Below are 17,392 nucleotides of genomic sequence, written 5' to 3'. Positions count from 1 at the left end.
ACTAGATAAATTGTTGCTAATATAGAAAAAAAGCGGTTCTGTCATTACTGAGACTGACTTACAATCCACGAAAATAAGCTTAAGATTGATTTATGTTCAAAAAAAATAAAAAAAATATTTTTAATGTCTTAACAGCCATTAAACTCAAAAGCTTTCATAGGAATTCAATGAATACGCTCAGCTATGCCACGATGTGAATACAAGGATGTTTATGATGCCTATGTAATCAATAAGACATCACAATATGTCTTATGACTATGAAAAAACAACAAATACAGGCAAAAACCAAAATTTCTTTAGAAAAATGGGAGAAGAAAGTGTTGAAGCCATTTAATCCATTTTTTTTTCTCAGAAAGTTTTATCTGTGATTTTTTGGACGCCTTCACTAAAGGAAGATGTAGCCGTCAATATTAGGATGACGTGATAAGATTTCAAAATGAACCAATAAAACGAAATGTCCAAAAAATTTTTAAAAAAATTTGAAATCTTGTGGCATTGAAGACGTATAACCAATAGTTATTTGATAAAGCCGCCAATGAGATTAATTTATGTTGCAGTGGTCTGAAGGAGTTCAATCCTGTTTTTACTGAGACGAACTTACAGTTCACAAAAAAAAGTTTATGATTTACTAATTTTAAAAAACTTTCGAAAATTTATTTTCAAAGTCTTAACAGCCATTAGCTGTCCACTCACAGCACTAGATAGATTCACTTAATGCTCATTAGCAAATCTAGTGCACCTTTAGTCAACAAGTTTATGCCATAGGATTATAAAACTTTAGTAAAACCTCAAAAAATAAATCAAAATTTCATTTGAAATTACGAAAGTTGAGATACGAGTCCAAAAAAAACATGAGCGATCCCTTCGAAACAAATTTTTTGTTCACTCGGCTTCATTTGATCGTAAAAGAAGTTTGTCATTAACGGAACTGTGATATTAAAAGTGTCTAGTAGTCTCTAGGTGACTTGAAAAAACAAAAAAATTGCAAAATTTTCTAAAAAAAAAAGAGCTCCCAACTCTAATTCGAATTTTCTTTATATATTAAAATTCCCTCTCTAAGACTAGAAATAGTCTTTATTATCTCCTTTCGTCTATTAAAAACCTACAATTGATTTACTTTTTGAAGTGAAATCTGGTTTTGAATTAAATTTTTCGTAGAAAAAACGTTAATTCGAACGAAAATTACGGTAAAAGTGAACAAAAGTGAACCAAATATCCAGTGTTCACATGAAATTTTAAACCTCGATATCTCCTCAAAAAAAACGGAATTCAAAAAATCTTTTTAATTTCGAATTCTACGCTGGACGAGCTTTTTAATGATACCACGCACATTTCTCTACGATGAATATATCGGTCGGCCAAAATTCACGGAACAAAAAAAAACCCATTTGAGTATATAGTTCCTCCCTCCCACAAGTGGGGTCGGAACAAAAATAGATTAGGCGGTAAGGTAGCGCATTGAGAGTAGATACCCATTTGGCGTGCGTGCGTGTCTCTCTGTGTTCATTTGTGTCTTTGTGTGCCTGTGAGTGTGTGTATCTGTGTGTGCGTGTGTGTGTGTGTGAGTGTTTGTGTGTGTGTGCCCTAGTCGAGACCTGGAAATATTAAAAGACCGTCCTCGACAGATTTAAGGTATAAAAAGAGTGTCCTCGACAGATATTGGGTATGAAAAGAATTTGTCTGGACCTAATGTGATGTCCTGGACTTTGGCTGGAACTAAAACATACGTCCTAGAATTTGGCTGGAACTAAAACATACGTCCTAGATTTTGGCTGGACAATAAAGGTGTTCTGGAATTTGGCTGGACAATAAAACATGTCCTGGAATTACGCTCGCGACCGTTATAATGACTTGTTTTCAATTTCCCTCAAAGTTAAGGACATGTAGCGCAATTGGTTAAGCATGGGGTACAATTGGAGAAGGTTACGAGATCAAGCCCAGATTTAGTTTGCCTCATTTTTGCATATAAAAAAATTAGGCTGGACTTATGGTAAGAATCAGCTCGAATTTAACTAGGGTCCTCGACCGTGTAATTTAAATCAATATTTACCCCCCCCCCCCCCCATACCTGGAGTTAATAGGTCTTTCATAAATTCCAGGTCTCGACTAGGGTGCGTACGTGTGTGCGTGTGCAAATCTGTGTGTGTTTGTGTAAGTTTGCGTTCGGGCACGTGTGCGTGCGCCTGTGTGTGCTTTTGTGTGTGCGTGTGTGTGTGTGCTTTTGTGCGTGTGTGTGTGTGTGTGTGTGTGTGTGTGTGTGCGTGTGTGTGTGTGTGTGTGTGTGTGTGTGTGTGTGTGTATGTGTGTGTGGGTGGGTGGGTGGGTGGGTGGGTGGAGTGGTGGGTGGGTGTGTGTCTGAGCGTTCGTGTGTGTGTCAGTGTGAGTGCTTTTGTGTGCATATGTGCATGTGCTTGTGTGTGTGGGCATGTATGCGAGTATGTATGTGGTTGTGTGTGTCTGTGTGTATCGGTGTCTTTGTCCGTCTGTTTATGTCTGTGTTTTGCCAGTTTGTGTCTTTCTTCGTCTGTTTGTGTCCGCGTGTTTGTGCCTATGTCCGTGTCTGTGTTTGTCTGTCTGCGTGGGAGTGTGTCTTGCGTCTTTGTGTGTGCGAGAGATGCGTGTGAGTGAGCTATTTAGATGATAACAATGATACAATAATGACAGAGCTTAGATTCTTCAAACAAGACCCGGGCCGAGGTGTCAACGCTAAAAAACGCAAAATTATGTAAGATTGGCGTTGAATGCGTAGAATTTATGTAAGATCTACGCTTAAGCGTAGATCTTACATAAATTCAACGCATTCAACGCTAATCTTACATAATTTTGCGTTGAATTTTGGCGTAGATCTTACATATTTAGCGTTGAATTTTAGCGTAGATCTTACATATTTAGCGTTGAATTTAGCGTAGATCTTACATAAATTCAACGCATTCAACGCTTATCTTACATAATTTTGCGTTGAATTTTGGCGTAGATCTTACATATTTAGCGTTGAATTTTAGCGTAGATCTTACATAAATTCAACGCATTCAACGCTAATCTTACATAATTTTGCGTTGAATTTTGGCGTAGATCTTACATATTTAGCGTTGAATTTTAGCGTAGATCTTACATATTTAGCGTTGAATTTAGCGTAGATCTTACATAAATTCAACGCATTCAACGCTTATCTTACATAATTTTGCGTTGAATTTTGGCGTAGATCTTACATATTTAGCGTTGAATTTTAGCGTAGATCTTACATAAATTCAACGCATTCAACGCTAATCTTACATAATTTTGCGTTGAATTTTGGCGTAGATCTTACATATTTAGCGTTGAATTTTAGCGTAGATCTTACATATTTAGCGTTGAATTTAGCGTAGATCTTACATAAATTCAACGCATTCAACGCTAATCTTACATAATTTTGCGTTGAATTTTGGCGTAGATCTTACATATTTAGCGTTGAATTTTACAGAAAGATCTACGCTAAATTCAACGCTAAATATGTAAGATCTACGCTAAATTCAACGCTAAATATGTAAGATCTACGCTAAATTCAACGCTAAATATGTAAGATCTACGCTAAATTCAACGCTAAATATGTAAGATCTACGCTAAATTCAACGCTAAATATGTAAGATCTACGCTAAATTCAACGCTAAATGTGTAAGATCTACGCTAAATTCAACGCTAAATATGTAAGATCTACGCTAAATTCAACGCTAAATTTGTAAGATCTACGCTAAATTCAACGCTAAATATGTAAGATCTACGCTAAATTCAACGCTAAATGTGTAAGATCTACGCTAAATTCAACGCTAAATATGTAAGATCTACGCTAAATTCAACGCTAAATATGTAAGATCTACGCTAAATTCAACGCTAAATGTGTAAGATCTACGCTAAATTCAACGCTAAATATGTAAGATCTACGCTAAATTCAACGCTAAATATGTAAGATCTACGCTAAATTCAACGCTAAATGTGTAAGATCTACGCTAAATTCAACGCTAAATATGTAAGATCTACGCTAAATTCAACGCTAAATATGTAAGATCTACGCTAAATTCAACGCTAAATGTGTAAGATCTACGCTAAATTCAACGCTAAATATGTAAGATCAGCGGCAACTAGCGTTGACAAGTCGGAAAATTCACCGCAATTTTCTTACATAATTTTGCGTTGAATGCGTTGAATTTTAAGACAAAAATTCAACGCATTCAACGCAAAATTATGTAAGAAAATTGCGGTGAATTTTCCGACTTGTCAACGCTAGTTGCCGCTGATCTTACATAATTTTGGCCAAATTCCTCGGCCCGGGGAGCTATGAAACATATAATTTCCTGAATACTGCAATGCGTTGATGATCAAATCCTTACGCATCTTATAAGTCCAAACATTCCCTGCCGATTCCAATTTGCGATTTTCTGATTCCTTCTCTATGACCGCTCCTTCAAAATCTATTCGCACGTTATCATTCACATTATCAGGAGAAGCAAAATATGTGTAAATCTCGCATCTAAGTTTCGCAAATCTTCCCAACATCAGGTCACTTTCGAGTTTTGAGTCGTCGTAAAATTTGATCTCTGGTGAAAACACAATCGGAATATTCTTTTTGTAAACTTTCAGATTTTTGATTCGGAAGCTCCACAACACATAGCCTTCTTTGTCAGGAATGAATTGTTTGAAATAGTCGATTAAGTGAGTTTCGGTTATTTCGAACTGTTCTGAGTTCCCGTTCAGTCGAGTTACGTAGTCGAAATGGAGTGCTGTCATTTCGTATTCTTCGCTTAAGTCTATTGTGTATATGTTTGAGGCACCACCCGACGCCAGGTTTGAGTTGTCGAATGACCAAATTGATTCCTGCCATTAAAAATTTTCACATTTACTTCAAAGATGTCGAAAATTTTTAAATCTTTTTACATTTAGCACAAAAATTGAAGCTCATTTCTCGTCCCTGCATTTGTCAATAGATTGGTCGCTCAAATTCTGTTCATTAATATCAAAATCTTTCAAAATAGGTTTTCTTCTTTGATTTCCTAGCAAGCACTAAATAATTTAACTCTAGTAAATTAGGCGTTTGATTCACAAACTGTTATTATCAGATACTTAAATTCAGGAAAACAGACGAAAATGCTTACAAAACGGGATTATTTTTCAACCCCAGATTTTAACTCTGAATTTCTCAGTTAATTAAAAATTGTTTTTGTTTTCGTTAACGTAGAGTTTAATTAGATCTAATGCGTAAGAAATCACCCTAGCACAGAAATACTTAATAGAAAGAAACAAAAACAAAATTTCTTTAGAAACAGTCAAAAACATCATTATCATCCAACCTATCATCTGGAATCTTGTATTAAGTTCAAAAATTTTAATCCAAAAGGAACACACGAAGCTATATCTTTGGGAGGATTTCAATTTGAAAAACGAATATCAAGAAAGTCTATGGAGGAAACTTACAACTGTATTGAATTCTATCAATTCGGCTTTCGTTTAAGTTCTTTTTATTCAAAATTTTCTTAAATGAACTTTTTGACTCCAAATTTGACAGAAATAAGAACAGGAAGGTTGAGTTAAAACAGAATTAAGATTGGTTAAACTAGAGTGCGCATTTCCAGCGACGGACTTGTTCGAGTTTTTCGAAGAAATGGAAAGATATTTCTTAAAAAAACCCAAAAATTTGAGGTCGGACAAGTATTCATGTTTTGGGGTGCGATACGATCAGATAGATGGAAATTGCTTGTTAGTTTTCCAAACAAGCTAAACGCTGTCTGACACGTTATTTGGAAATTTTGAATAGTTACAAAGAAAAAATGCGTTTTCAGGACCTTGTTTTTCAACACGATGTTGGCAATTTGTTAGAGAAAAGGAGTGGAAGACACTGAAAGAGCCGGCTTACAGTTAAGATGTAAAATTTACAATCAATCTTAATTAAAGTTTATGCACGATTTTGAAGCAGCGATTACGCAAACAGACAGCTTTTGGGAAAATTAGAATGTCGTGAGAAACCAGTATGAAAACTGGACAAACCATCTGCTCGACGTTAAAAAAGCTAATGGTGTAACCCGGGTCGAGGTGTCAACGCTAAAAACCGCTAAAAACGTAAGATTTGCGGTGAAAAGATGTAAGAATTGCAACATTTAGCGTTGAATGCGGTGAAAAAAAATTCACCGCTAAAAAATGCAAATCTTACAAAAATTCACCGCTAAATTTACCAATAATAGTAACGGCAGTAAACATTGCGAAAAAAGAGTAAGAATATCGGTGAATGCAGTGAAAAAAAATTCACCGCTAAGAATCGCAAATCTTACAAAAATTCACCGCTAAATTTACCAATAATAGTAACGTCAGAAAACATTGCAAAAAAGATGTAAGAATAGCGGTGAATGCGGTGAAATCGATGAAAAAAATCAACGCTAGGACACGCAAATTTTAGAAAAAGTAACTGCTAAGGCAGCAGTTTTTTCTAGCAGCTCAACTTTCTAATGAAACTATGTAAAAACTGAGGTTAAGGCGTTCAAACTCTTAACTTGTCATTTTCAATAATTCCAATGACCAGGCCAAATTGAGGGGTTAATGATATCTCATTTTATTGCCTTTTTGACGGGCTTTGTGATTATTAATAGTGGTAAACCTTTAAAAGTTGATTACTAACTCAAGTTTTGTGTAAAAATAGATAAAATTTTGACTAATTCTTGAAGATTTTCTTGTCTACAAATACAAAACTATAAGTTCTTCATAACATAACAGAGCTCGATTTGCGAACAAAACGTAAATTCTTTTAATAACTTTTTCGTGATAGCTAACTTGACTTTGAGACTTTTCCGACAATACGTTAGCTATATTTTGTTCAAAAACGCTTTTCATGCAACCTATGATCAGACTAAAGTGCGACTTTGCCCTCTGATCACTTTGCCCTAATATTAATGTAAGAAATGCGGTGAATAGCGGTGAAAAAAAATTCAACGCACAGCGCCCGTATCTTTTAGCGAGAATGTAAGATTTGCGGTGAATTTTTTCAAGATTTGCATTCCTTAGCGGTGAATTTTTTTCACCGCATTCGACTGTGAGCGGTGAATTTTTTAAACCGCTACCAGGCGAATGCGGTAAAAAAAATTTACCGCTAAAAATCGCAAATCGTACAAAAATTCACCGCTAAATTCACCTCAAATCTTACAAAAACTCACCGCTTTCACCACTTTCATCGTTAAAAGATGCGGGCGCTTTGCGGTGAAAATTTCTTTCATTATTGTTTGACAATTCCTCGACCCGGGAATAACGCGTTATTTGAACCAATTTGAACTCAAAATGTTGTATTATTTGATGTTTATAAAACTGAAACCCCCCCCCCCATTTTTTGGTACTACTCAAAGTCCAAGACAAAAACAGGAAAACCCTGGGTTCTAAAATTATGTATTGAAAACTGACCTCTGCAAAATCCTGGACGCGCCATCCTTGAAATGGACCCTTTTTGAACAACTGTCTCGTGATTTCGGCTTCAATTGGAATCGGCTGTGACAGGCCAGTTGTGTCATACTCGAGCTGAAGTTCCATCTTACACACTCTGGTCTTGTAAGGTAGCCAGAACCTGCTTCCTCTGGTTGTTGTGATTGGAGAAGCTTGGTATTTGACTAGACTCCTTAAATTGAGAGCTAGAATCAGTTCTAAAGTTTCAGTTTCTCCTGTAGAAATTTATTTAGGTTTTTTTCAAGGCCGATTGGTAATGTGCGTTGGCTCATAATTGTCCAACCCGTCATTTGCTAGACAAGCAATCAAAATTTTAAAAGATAAAATGGGTAACTTAGATGAATCTCTACATAGAAAGTAAGCAAGCGGGAAAAATATTTCGGTATCTAGGTGGCTAGTTTTCGCATTTAACAGTGTGCGATATCCAGCAACAAGTGTAATTCACGGTCATTCCATTTTACCCAATGCAATTAATGCCATTTTACCCAACCTGCCATTTTACCCAATGCCTTTTTAGCCAATGCCATTTTACCCAATGCCAACTTACTCAATTTACCCTATTGCTACATTTACCAGAACGACTAATTAGGCGACTATATAAATAAATGGCCCGTGATACTTGATATGAATCTATCACAACCAAATGTGAGATGATATTGTCCACATAAATATTTTAAATCATCCTTGTAATAGCGACTGCTAATTTGTAATCGGATAACTGAACGAAAACACCAAAAAGCATTCGGTAAAATGATATTGGGTAAAATGGCATGGGGTAAATTGTCAGGTTGGGTAAAATGGCGTAGGGCAAAATGGCATTGGGGGTAAAATGGAATTAGGTAAATTGTCATGTAGCCGTAGTTCACACTATTCCTTTGATCTTGTCGGCGACTCTAATCTAACCCTTCTTTGATTTTGGTGGATTAGTCGCAAACTTTTGCATTGCTATTGTCGCTAGAATTTGTTGCCAAAATTAGCGAAGAAGAACAGCAATTCGGACGGTGAAAGTTGCATTGTTGCTGATTTCGGCAATTCTGCTAAAATACGAAATGTCAACGAAATGTGCCAAAAAATATTCTGAAAGAAAATTGTGCTTTTTTCAAATAAAGTTTCTAAAATTTTTTCAATGGAGGGAAAGCTTTGGCCTTCTGATCTTCAAACTAGCTTAACAACAATTTAGCAAGAGTAAGGATTGTGTTTTAATTATGTTCCTTTTAATTGCTTTTGTAAACATAAACATGCAGATTTGCGCGGCCACTTTTTATTGTTGCGACCCACTTTAGTGGAGGAGGAAGTATATGCTCAACTGTGTTTTTTATTTGATTCTGTTTAGTCAATTTGGGCCCATCGATATACTCAAGGTAGAGAGTGTGAGTGGCATCGTTAGAAAGCTTGTCAAGCGTAGAATATAAAAAGATTAAAAAGATTTTTCAAATTTAGTTCGACAATTTTTCGTCATTTTGCAAAACTTGTTAACAAAGGTGTTGTTTTGCCTATAAACTGTGGTTTTGCCTATAAACACAGAGGAGGTTGCTGATTTATTTGACGCGACAATTTTAGCAGAAAATTAGCAGAACTTTCCAGAATTTAGGCAATTTAAATCAAAAATGCCGCCATATATGATTCTATAGTCCATTTTTTTTCAAATTTGCCGGATGTACACCATTCAAAACTGCTGACAACTTATTAGATAAACTCAAATGAGGTCTATATTGACTTTTCCTCATTTATATTCCAAAAAAATTCTTAGAGGAACTCTCGCCGGTTTTCGCTATCTTATAACAATCATTATTAAAAAGCATTATTCGTTTTTGTTATATTGAGGTTTTTGTTGTCAAATTCTCAATTGCAGTTACAAATGGGACAATCACTTGCTATTATTGAACGCGCAGCATTGTCGAGGCTAGTGGCTAGCTTCGGTTTGATAGTGACTTTTGCAATATAAAATTGGGATCTTTGTCCCCAGCTTAGTGGGTGCATATTATTTGCACCATTAGACTCACGTGCTATATTTTTACACAGTGATTTACCGTGTAGTGACACGTGCTTGGTTATTGGAGGTGCATAACGGACTGGGTACACAAACCGAAAAGATCCAAAAATTGTTAGGATTATATTGGGGCGATTATATCTCCTTTTGAAAAACCTAAATTGAGCTCTTTTTGTTTTTCTTTCTATTTTTTTTATTGCAGAGCAGAATAGATTCCTATGAAAAAACAATTACTGACGTCTCTTATTTACGTGAAATTTACGCCCAGACAGAATAGTCGCAGACCAGAATATCACATACCGAAATAGTTTCCTATGACAAGTCAATTACTGTCAGCTCGTATTTACGTAAAAATAAAGTGTTTTCGTGAACTTGAACTAAATTCATGCTCCCCGAACTGCTGGTTCTTTTGCAATCTCAATTATCAGTTTTTAAAGAGCCAGTTCGCTTCCTTAAACAGTATACGTGAATCTATACATTGCATTTAGTTGATACCTAATGGCTCTCATGTCTTTGAATATAATTGTTTTAAGAAAATGAGTGGTCTTTTCAATTTTGCCAATAAATCTTTAAATCTGATGAATTGTTGCTTAGTATCCGTAAACACAGGTAGCAACTTGTTTCTAGAGAATGAAAATTTAATCCTTCTAACGGTTATAACTTTTATTTGAACATTTTGCGGCTACAGTATATTTTGACTTTTGGACAATTGACCATTTCTGAAATTGTTTTGTGGTGTATAGTCATATTATTACCCTAAGAGAAAGTCCTTGGCTTTGAAAAAATGCAACTGAACATATAGAATGTTAGTGAAAAACATATATTTGTTTTCTCGCAAAATATAACTGAACTGCTGATTTCCACCTGCGTATGTCATTCTATTTTAGACGTAGCACATATACAGGATACCGAAAGGTCTCAGTGGTTTTTAAGTGTTCCAATTGATTGCTCACTGTAAAATGAGCTTGAAATAAGTTGCTTTTGAAAAAAATTTACCGATTTTTTGAACCCTGCCCATTTTTTACTACCTTTAACTTAGTCTTAATTTTAAGTCTTCTACAATGTGAGGTAAAACTTAATTCCTATGAAGTAACGATTAAAATATTTAGTCTAAAATATTTTGTCTAAAATGTTTGTGATTGTTTTTACTTTTTAAAATATTTTGGTTTAAAAAACGAGTAAAGAGATGCTTTTAACTGCTTCGACATTTTATCCTATAGTGTAACTGAGTTTTGGTTTAAGGAAGTATTTGTCGCTTTTGAGTTCTGCCTGTATTTGTTGTCAATTTGTATTCTAAAGATTGTATCTCCTTGATTGTGAGGTACAATTGACTTCTTATGAAGTAACAAGTTAATGTATTTAGTTTAAATTAGCTTATAATGGCCAAATTGAACATGATCCTTATTACTTTGTAAAAAAAGGCTTTTAAAAAACCAGTTAAAAGATGGTTTTAGTGGCTTGGACATTTATACCCAAACTTCAACGGAATTTGATTTGAAGATGTCTTCATCGCTTTTTTGTAGTTGAATGACATTTTTATGATAATGACAGGTCCACGGGGGTTTTCTATGGAGGTATAGGACGAATTTCACCTGACAGCTAAAGGTTCTATTAACTTTGAAACCAAATGACAAATTGAAAAAGTATGTTTTGCTCTTTTGTTTTCTTGTCGATTTGTTGCCTTTTCTCAATAAAGAGACGTACTTTGTACCTTTCTGGTGCTAAATAAACTTTTATCGGATGTTGTTTTCTATGCTATGTAGATTTTTACAAGTTTTTACTTGATGCTATTTTGACTTTGTAATTTGCGCTTGTAAAAGCATAGGCAATGAAATTTTTATCTCAAATGATCAGTCCCAATGTATCCGATGGAGTTACATTATAATCTGTCTAGTATTTCTCGTTGCAAAGTGATTGCTTTTGCGACTTTGCCCCTCTTTACTCTTTATTTTTGTTTTTGTTGACTTAATACCAGGTCTCATTATGGACAGGTCCCTTCTGCTTTAAGTGAAGTACAAGTTAAATTGTTCCGTTTATGTTTTATCAGACGATACTTTCACTTTGTTAGTGAATTTTTAAAAAAATATATTGAGTTCCGTCTTTAATGTTTTTGTTGTTCTGTTGCTTTGCTTGTCTTTTCTCGCAATTTCATTAAAGGCAGGTAAAATCAGCTATCCAATGCGGCCCTATTTAAATCACTGAGTGGTTTGTTTATAACAATTTTTGTTAGCTCATTAGCCAATTAGTTTCGAGCAGTGCGTGTGTTTTTGAAACTCTTTTCCGCATTTGATAGACAATTAAGTTAAAAAAGATGATAAGCATGGCCAGATCATTATGTACAAACGCACATTACCAAGAATCTTTGTTATCTTTACGTGCAAATTGTTACAACAGCTCTTATGATGTCAATTTGAGGATTGAAAAAACGGAGTGAAAATGATTAAAACACACACTTTCATTAATCTACGCCTGCATTTAACAAAATATTAATTTGTTTTCAGAGATTTTGGCCAAAAACTTTCATCGACTGTCTCATTTGATTAAATCATTTTTGATTTAGTAAAAAAATTCAAAATTTCAAGTTTTTTTGCTCCATTGTATGATCAATAATTACCCACGTTTCTTCTACAAGGATTTGCCTACCTAAAAAAGCTTAAGTCTCTTTTAGTGCAGTTGCAGAATACCCCGATACACAATCAAAATCAAGAAAAATTTTCCAATTTTTTTTCAGGCATTTTTTTGCTGCGATACAGATTACCATCTAAAAAAAATTTGGTAATTCGTTATGATTCTTTTTCTTTGAAAAAGAGAACCAAATAAGAACAGTTTGAGCTCGAAAAAACAGAATCACGTATGCAAAATTTCCTCTGAGGTCTTCTCTTGAAAAACAACTAATTTAAAGCAGTTCTGTGAGCAAAAAAATTTGTGAAAAGAATATATCTAGAGAAATTTTATTCATATACAACGTTCCAACAAAATGTGGTACGTTTATGTTGATTGTGTTTACCCCATTAAAGTTTTTGATAAAAAAAAGAAGTGAAAGCTGATTTTTGGCTATTTAATTTGCATGAAAGTTAATTTTTCTTGTTCAATATATTTCTAAAAAGTTCAGCTCAAACCGATGCGATAGTCTCTATAGAAATCTTATTTTATAAACCAACATCTAGAAGCTTTTTGATCGACTCGAAAGTGTGTGAACAAGAGTGGTGGAATTTTTTTGACAAATTTAAAGCCAATATTTTCGTTACCTTTACGAGAAATCAAAAGTTTGAAAAAATCTTCTTTCCGATTGATTTAATCCCTTGTGATATTTTTTTTGAAGATGAAAGGATTTTTATTGCTGAGATCAGCTTGGTTATCAGAATTGTGGTCACGTAGCGGAAAAGAAACAACAAACATTTCGGCAGGGACCACCTGAGTTTTTTTAAACGATTTTAATGACTTCTAAGACAGCCCATTGATGTCGGATTTTTGACATTACAAACAATGGACTTCGTTTCGATTTATTATTTCACGACGGGCATATCTATCGCCTGTTTCTGATTGGTCTCTTGCGTTTTACCTGAGTCTTTAGTTTTTAATCCCCGCTCTTTGGGTGAGAAAAATCTATAAAAAAGCTGTCAATATCCTTACAATGGATCAAGCAATCTGCCCTCTGTTTGGGCGAGTAAAAATCGTCATTATACCTACAGTGGACCAAGCAATCTTCCTTCTGATTGGGCGAGCATTTAAATCATAAAATAGTGAACTAGGGAGCTCGTGCTATTAAAATTGTTGCTGATCCCCGAATAGCGGTGATTGACAAGGAGTGTATGAGTTTAGAGAAAACTACAGACAACTCCTGCGCTTAGAACGAACGCTTCTCACCTAACACAGCCAAACGCTTGAGTGTTTTCTTGAAGGTTGCCGATATTCCGCCAAGTATTTCGATTGCAAGAGGAACCAATACGAATCCCTTTTTTGTGCAGTAATCGTCGTGGAGGCAATATTTTCGTTCATCTGCAGCATCAAGCTCGAATCCTGCCTTTGTGGCCGCATTAGTGAGAGGGTTGGATTGTAGCGACGAAGTAACAGATACATCAAATGCAGCAGGTTTCCCCGCTTTCCATGCCGGGACAAAGCTGTCTCTGGGGCGTGATTGAGTTTCTGGAATGAGGTTCTTTTTTTCCACTACTGGTGAGAGGTTCGCAGATGAGCAAGCGGACACTGTATTATCTCGAAACTGGTTATATCTTGCAATTGCGTCTCTTCGACCGTGACAAGCAATGACATGATCACCATAGATGTCAAGAACTCCCGCTTTACAGAACGGGCACTTCCTTTAGGCGTCGTAGACAGGGACACCCAGCCTGTATTTTGCATTAACTCTCAACTCAAATGGTGCCATACGAAGCCCAAGAGCTGGACTGGGGGAGCAGTCAACCATGCTACAGCATGTCGAACAGACTACGAGAGAAGTCGGGCTTATTCTGTTTCAGAAGCTAGATTCTCTTTGAGACCTTGAAACTTCTCGTTACCAACAGCTTGTTCGATCGTCTGCTGCAAAAAGTTTAGAATGTCCGGTTGTGCTGTAGTGGTATAAACTCCTTGAAAAGCTTTACAGTTTTTTAATTTTTCACCGGATTTTTTTGAAAAAATATCTTCAGAGGACACAACAAAACCAACGTATGATGCTTTAAACCGGTCTTGACATTGGCATACAACCAACCCTGATACGGTTATGGGTAGGGTTGCTTGAGTCCAGGATTCGCCTGGAAGAACAGTTCCTCAGATATTCTAAAATTTTCGCGCTGTTAGGCATCACATTCTTTTAGGGATTCAATAACTGAACTGGTGGGTGTTTGACAACGCAAGGAATACACCATTTTTGCAGTGGCGTGGGATACGTAAGGCGCATTTAGGGTAAATCTCCACAAAACAGAAAGAGCAGCAGATTTTGCTGATGAAAATGATTCGGGCTGTTATAAAGTTCCTCACCACCTTCGCATAGGGCTGGAACAATTCACTTCAAACAACTTTACACTGCAAATTTGCTTAATTATGGCAAGAATTAGAATAATTTTTGCCCTATCCTTATTCCAGAAACTCCAAAGCGACGAAAATGCCGGACTAAGTTTTGGTACATTCAGCCAAAAATGTTTATAAAGGGTAATATGCTTTTGATGTTGCGTGCGATGCTCAGGAAACAGCATGCTTAGGAAGCACGAAAATATATACTTTCTTATTTCAAATATATGGTTAAGCTGAACATTGTCACGGCTTCATTGGAAACAATGTGTTTCAACCGAAAAGCAAAATTTCTTTGAAAAAAATCTAAGAAGCCGAAGAGCAGATACTGTCTTAGAACACTCTTTTTTAATCTCTTCTTCAATACTGAGAACTATTTGGTGAAATCAAATTTGAAATCAAGTTGAGGGCACAAACTTTGGTTAACCCTGGGTTAAAAAAACAATTAGTTTAACACGAAAAAAAAACGAATTTGCCCTTCTGTGTTTTGTTTTTCGTTCTGAATACACTTATACAGGCTTCAATTAATGCCATCGTTGCGGGCCGTATGCCTACCTTCGAATCAACTTTTTTTCACCGCAATCCTTACCATAATATGCAACAAACCCAGAAAATAATAAAAAGCTGTGTCGAAATTTACTAACGTGAAGCAGGTCCCAGTAGGCGGACACGTGGCGGAAATATTCCACTGGAAGTCAATTCCACCCACAGTGGAGAGAGCTTGGCTGCATTCCTGACCTCTGCAGAACTCTACTAATACTGCCAGGCCAAAAACACTCAAACCGACAGTTTTCAAGCTAAATTTCACTATCATTTGAAAGGCAAACAGCTGGAAATTGTTGGAAACTATTTAAGAAAACGTTCAATTATGAACTATTTAATGTATAACACTTGATTACTAGATTTTTGAGGCAAATTTTAAAATTGAAGAATTTCAACTAATCGAAAAAACTAATTATAAAATTTCTAACGCTTTTAGATATGATAAGCAAGTTTTTATCTTTTCCATGAATTCGATCTGCTTATATCTCAGCTCCAAATTGAAAATTTTGCATCATTAAAAATTCATGCTTCAATTGTATCGGTAGAAAGCTCAGAAAATGTTTTGGTTTCACATAACAAATGAAAAGCACGCAATTTGGATGTAGTAACTGTTTTGAAAAAAAAAACAGATGATCCATTTCCTGTTGACCAGTGAATGCAGCTGTTGTAAATATATAAATTACTTTTGCAGATAATTTCTGATTATATTGTTTTGACATGGATTTGATTCATATATTTTTCAGAAAAGATTGAGCGAATAATTTCGTTTTTAAATTGAAGCGCCGAATATGCTCAGTGATGTTCTTAGCGCTCACGATAATTTCACTTCCATTTCTAAATTTCACTTCTATTTCTTTTCACAGGATTCTTCTATTCACTTCTATTTACAGGATGTTTATCTAAATTTCACTTTTCTTTAGTAAGTCTCACATTTTTGTAGTAAAAATTTACTGTAGAAATTGCTCAATTAGCCCCTGAATTTCGCTTTACAATTTTTGGAAGTTTGTAAGAAAAACAGAAAAAATCCGGAAGTAGCTACCACAGATAATTGGTGCCCAATTGAAGAACTTGGCATACATGACCTTTCAATTTTCTTCCGACCCCTCTGAGTAGGGGTACTATATGCTCAATCCTCTTTTTTAAAAACGATTTGCGTCTTTGGGTCAAATTTGGGCGATCGAGATTTGACGTGGAAAGACACGAAGGATATCATTCGAAAAGCCCGTGCACAGAATGTTTAATCAATAAAAGGAATTAATCGTCTTCATCGAGGAGTTATCGAGGTTTAAAGTATTGTTAACATTCAACTGATTTCAGTTTTTTATTCACATTCTTCGCATTTTTTGGTATATAATCTTGTTCAATTTTGCAAAATTATGTTAACAATGTTTACAATAGTATTACCTTAAAAATAAAGGCGGAATACAGAACTGCTAGGTCCAGTTTTTTGGGTAAAGTTTTGGCTGTTTTGCGCTTCACCGTAATTTTAGCGTAACTTTCTTCCTACTTCATATACTTTTACCCAATTATGTTAACATCACTGACAATTTCTTGATGTTACCAACCGTGTGACCCAAATAGCAAAGCTATTATAAGTCTCATTGTGGTATTTACATTCGAAATGGTTTAGAAGATATTGACAAGCCAAGTTTTATTTAAGTTCTCCAAATTTTTTCACAAGTTTTAACGTCAATGAAAAATCAAATTGAAGCAGTCATTTTGCTGTGGTTAGGATAATAAAGGGGGATCGCAGATGAGCAATTTCAGAGCTCAAAGTTGTTTCAAAATGATTTCAAAGTGAAGAGAGAATTTTTTGTTTCAATAAAGTTTCGGATACAAGACAGAATTTTAATAACGTTTAGCAATTTTTCGGCTCATTTAACTTGATTTTCTGCAGATGCTTTTAAACTTGATTGTTGTGCCCAAATGATGCATAGATGTTATTGTTTGAATCAATCAGTCAACAACAGTTTTTTTCGACATTGACTCTTTGTTTCAAGCAGATAATTGTTTAAATTTTTGTTCTACCTTTATTTATTGTAGCTTATTTTGTTCTATCACCTTATTTCAAAAAAGAACGGTTTTATTGGCGAAGTGGAAAAAATATGAATAAACAAATTTCATTTTTTTAACTAGCTTTATTTGACACTAGAATTTTGTAAAGTTTGTAAAGTTCTGACTGTATTGCTTGTTGTTTTTGTGCTTTGATCACTAGGTTTCATTACTGAGAGGACAATACAAAAATGCATGGAGGCATAAGTGAAAGTTTTGCGTTTTTAGGCAACAGTTTTTTTTGGTTTCAAGGTGTTGACAGTGTGTTTTCGTCAATTTTGTGAACATTGGAGTTGTGGCTTTATTTGATGTTCTTTTTCATTTGTTACATTGAGTCTCGGTAACGAA

General features: G+C 35.1%; 1 protein-coding gene across 1 annotated transcript in view; it reads right to left on the bottom strand.

The window, feature by feature from the left end:
• LOC142349922 (uncharacterized) overlaps positions 1-15,410 on the bottom strand; it is a 30,224-nt gene extending 14,814 nt beyond the window's left edge. Inside the window, exons 1-3 of the mRNA XM_075401777.1 lie at positions 15,094-15,410; positions 7,414-7,624; positions 4,365-4,848 (exon numbers count right to left, since the gene is read on the bottom strand). Of these exons, the coding sequence (XP_075257892.1) occupies positions 4,365-4,848; positions 7,414-7,624; positions 15,094-15,263 (865 nt within the window). The 5' untranslated portion in view covers positions 15,264-15,410. The remainder of the gene's footprint in view (positions 1-4,364; positions 4,849-7,413; positions 7,625-15,093) is intronic.
• Positions 15,411-17,392: the final 1,982 nt, after the last annotated feature.

This window comes from Convolutriloba macropyga, chromosome 11 (assembly GCF_964194025.1).
Source record: "Convolutriloba macropyga chromosome 11, txConMacr16.3, whole genome shotgun sequence".
Classification (NCBI taxonomy): Eukaryota; Metazoa; Xenacoelomorpha; order Acoela; family Convolutidae; genus Convolutriloba; species Convolutriloba macropyga.
The sequence above is the reverse complement of the archived record's forward strand: the minus strand, read 5'-3'. Positions and strand labels throughout refer to the sequence as shown.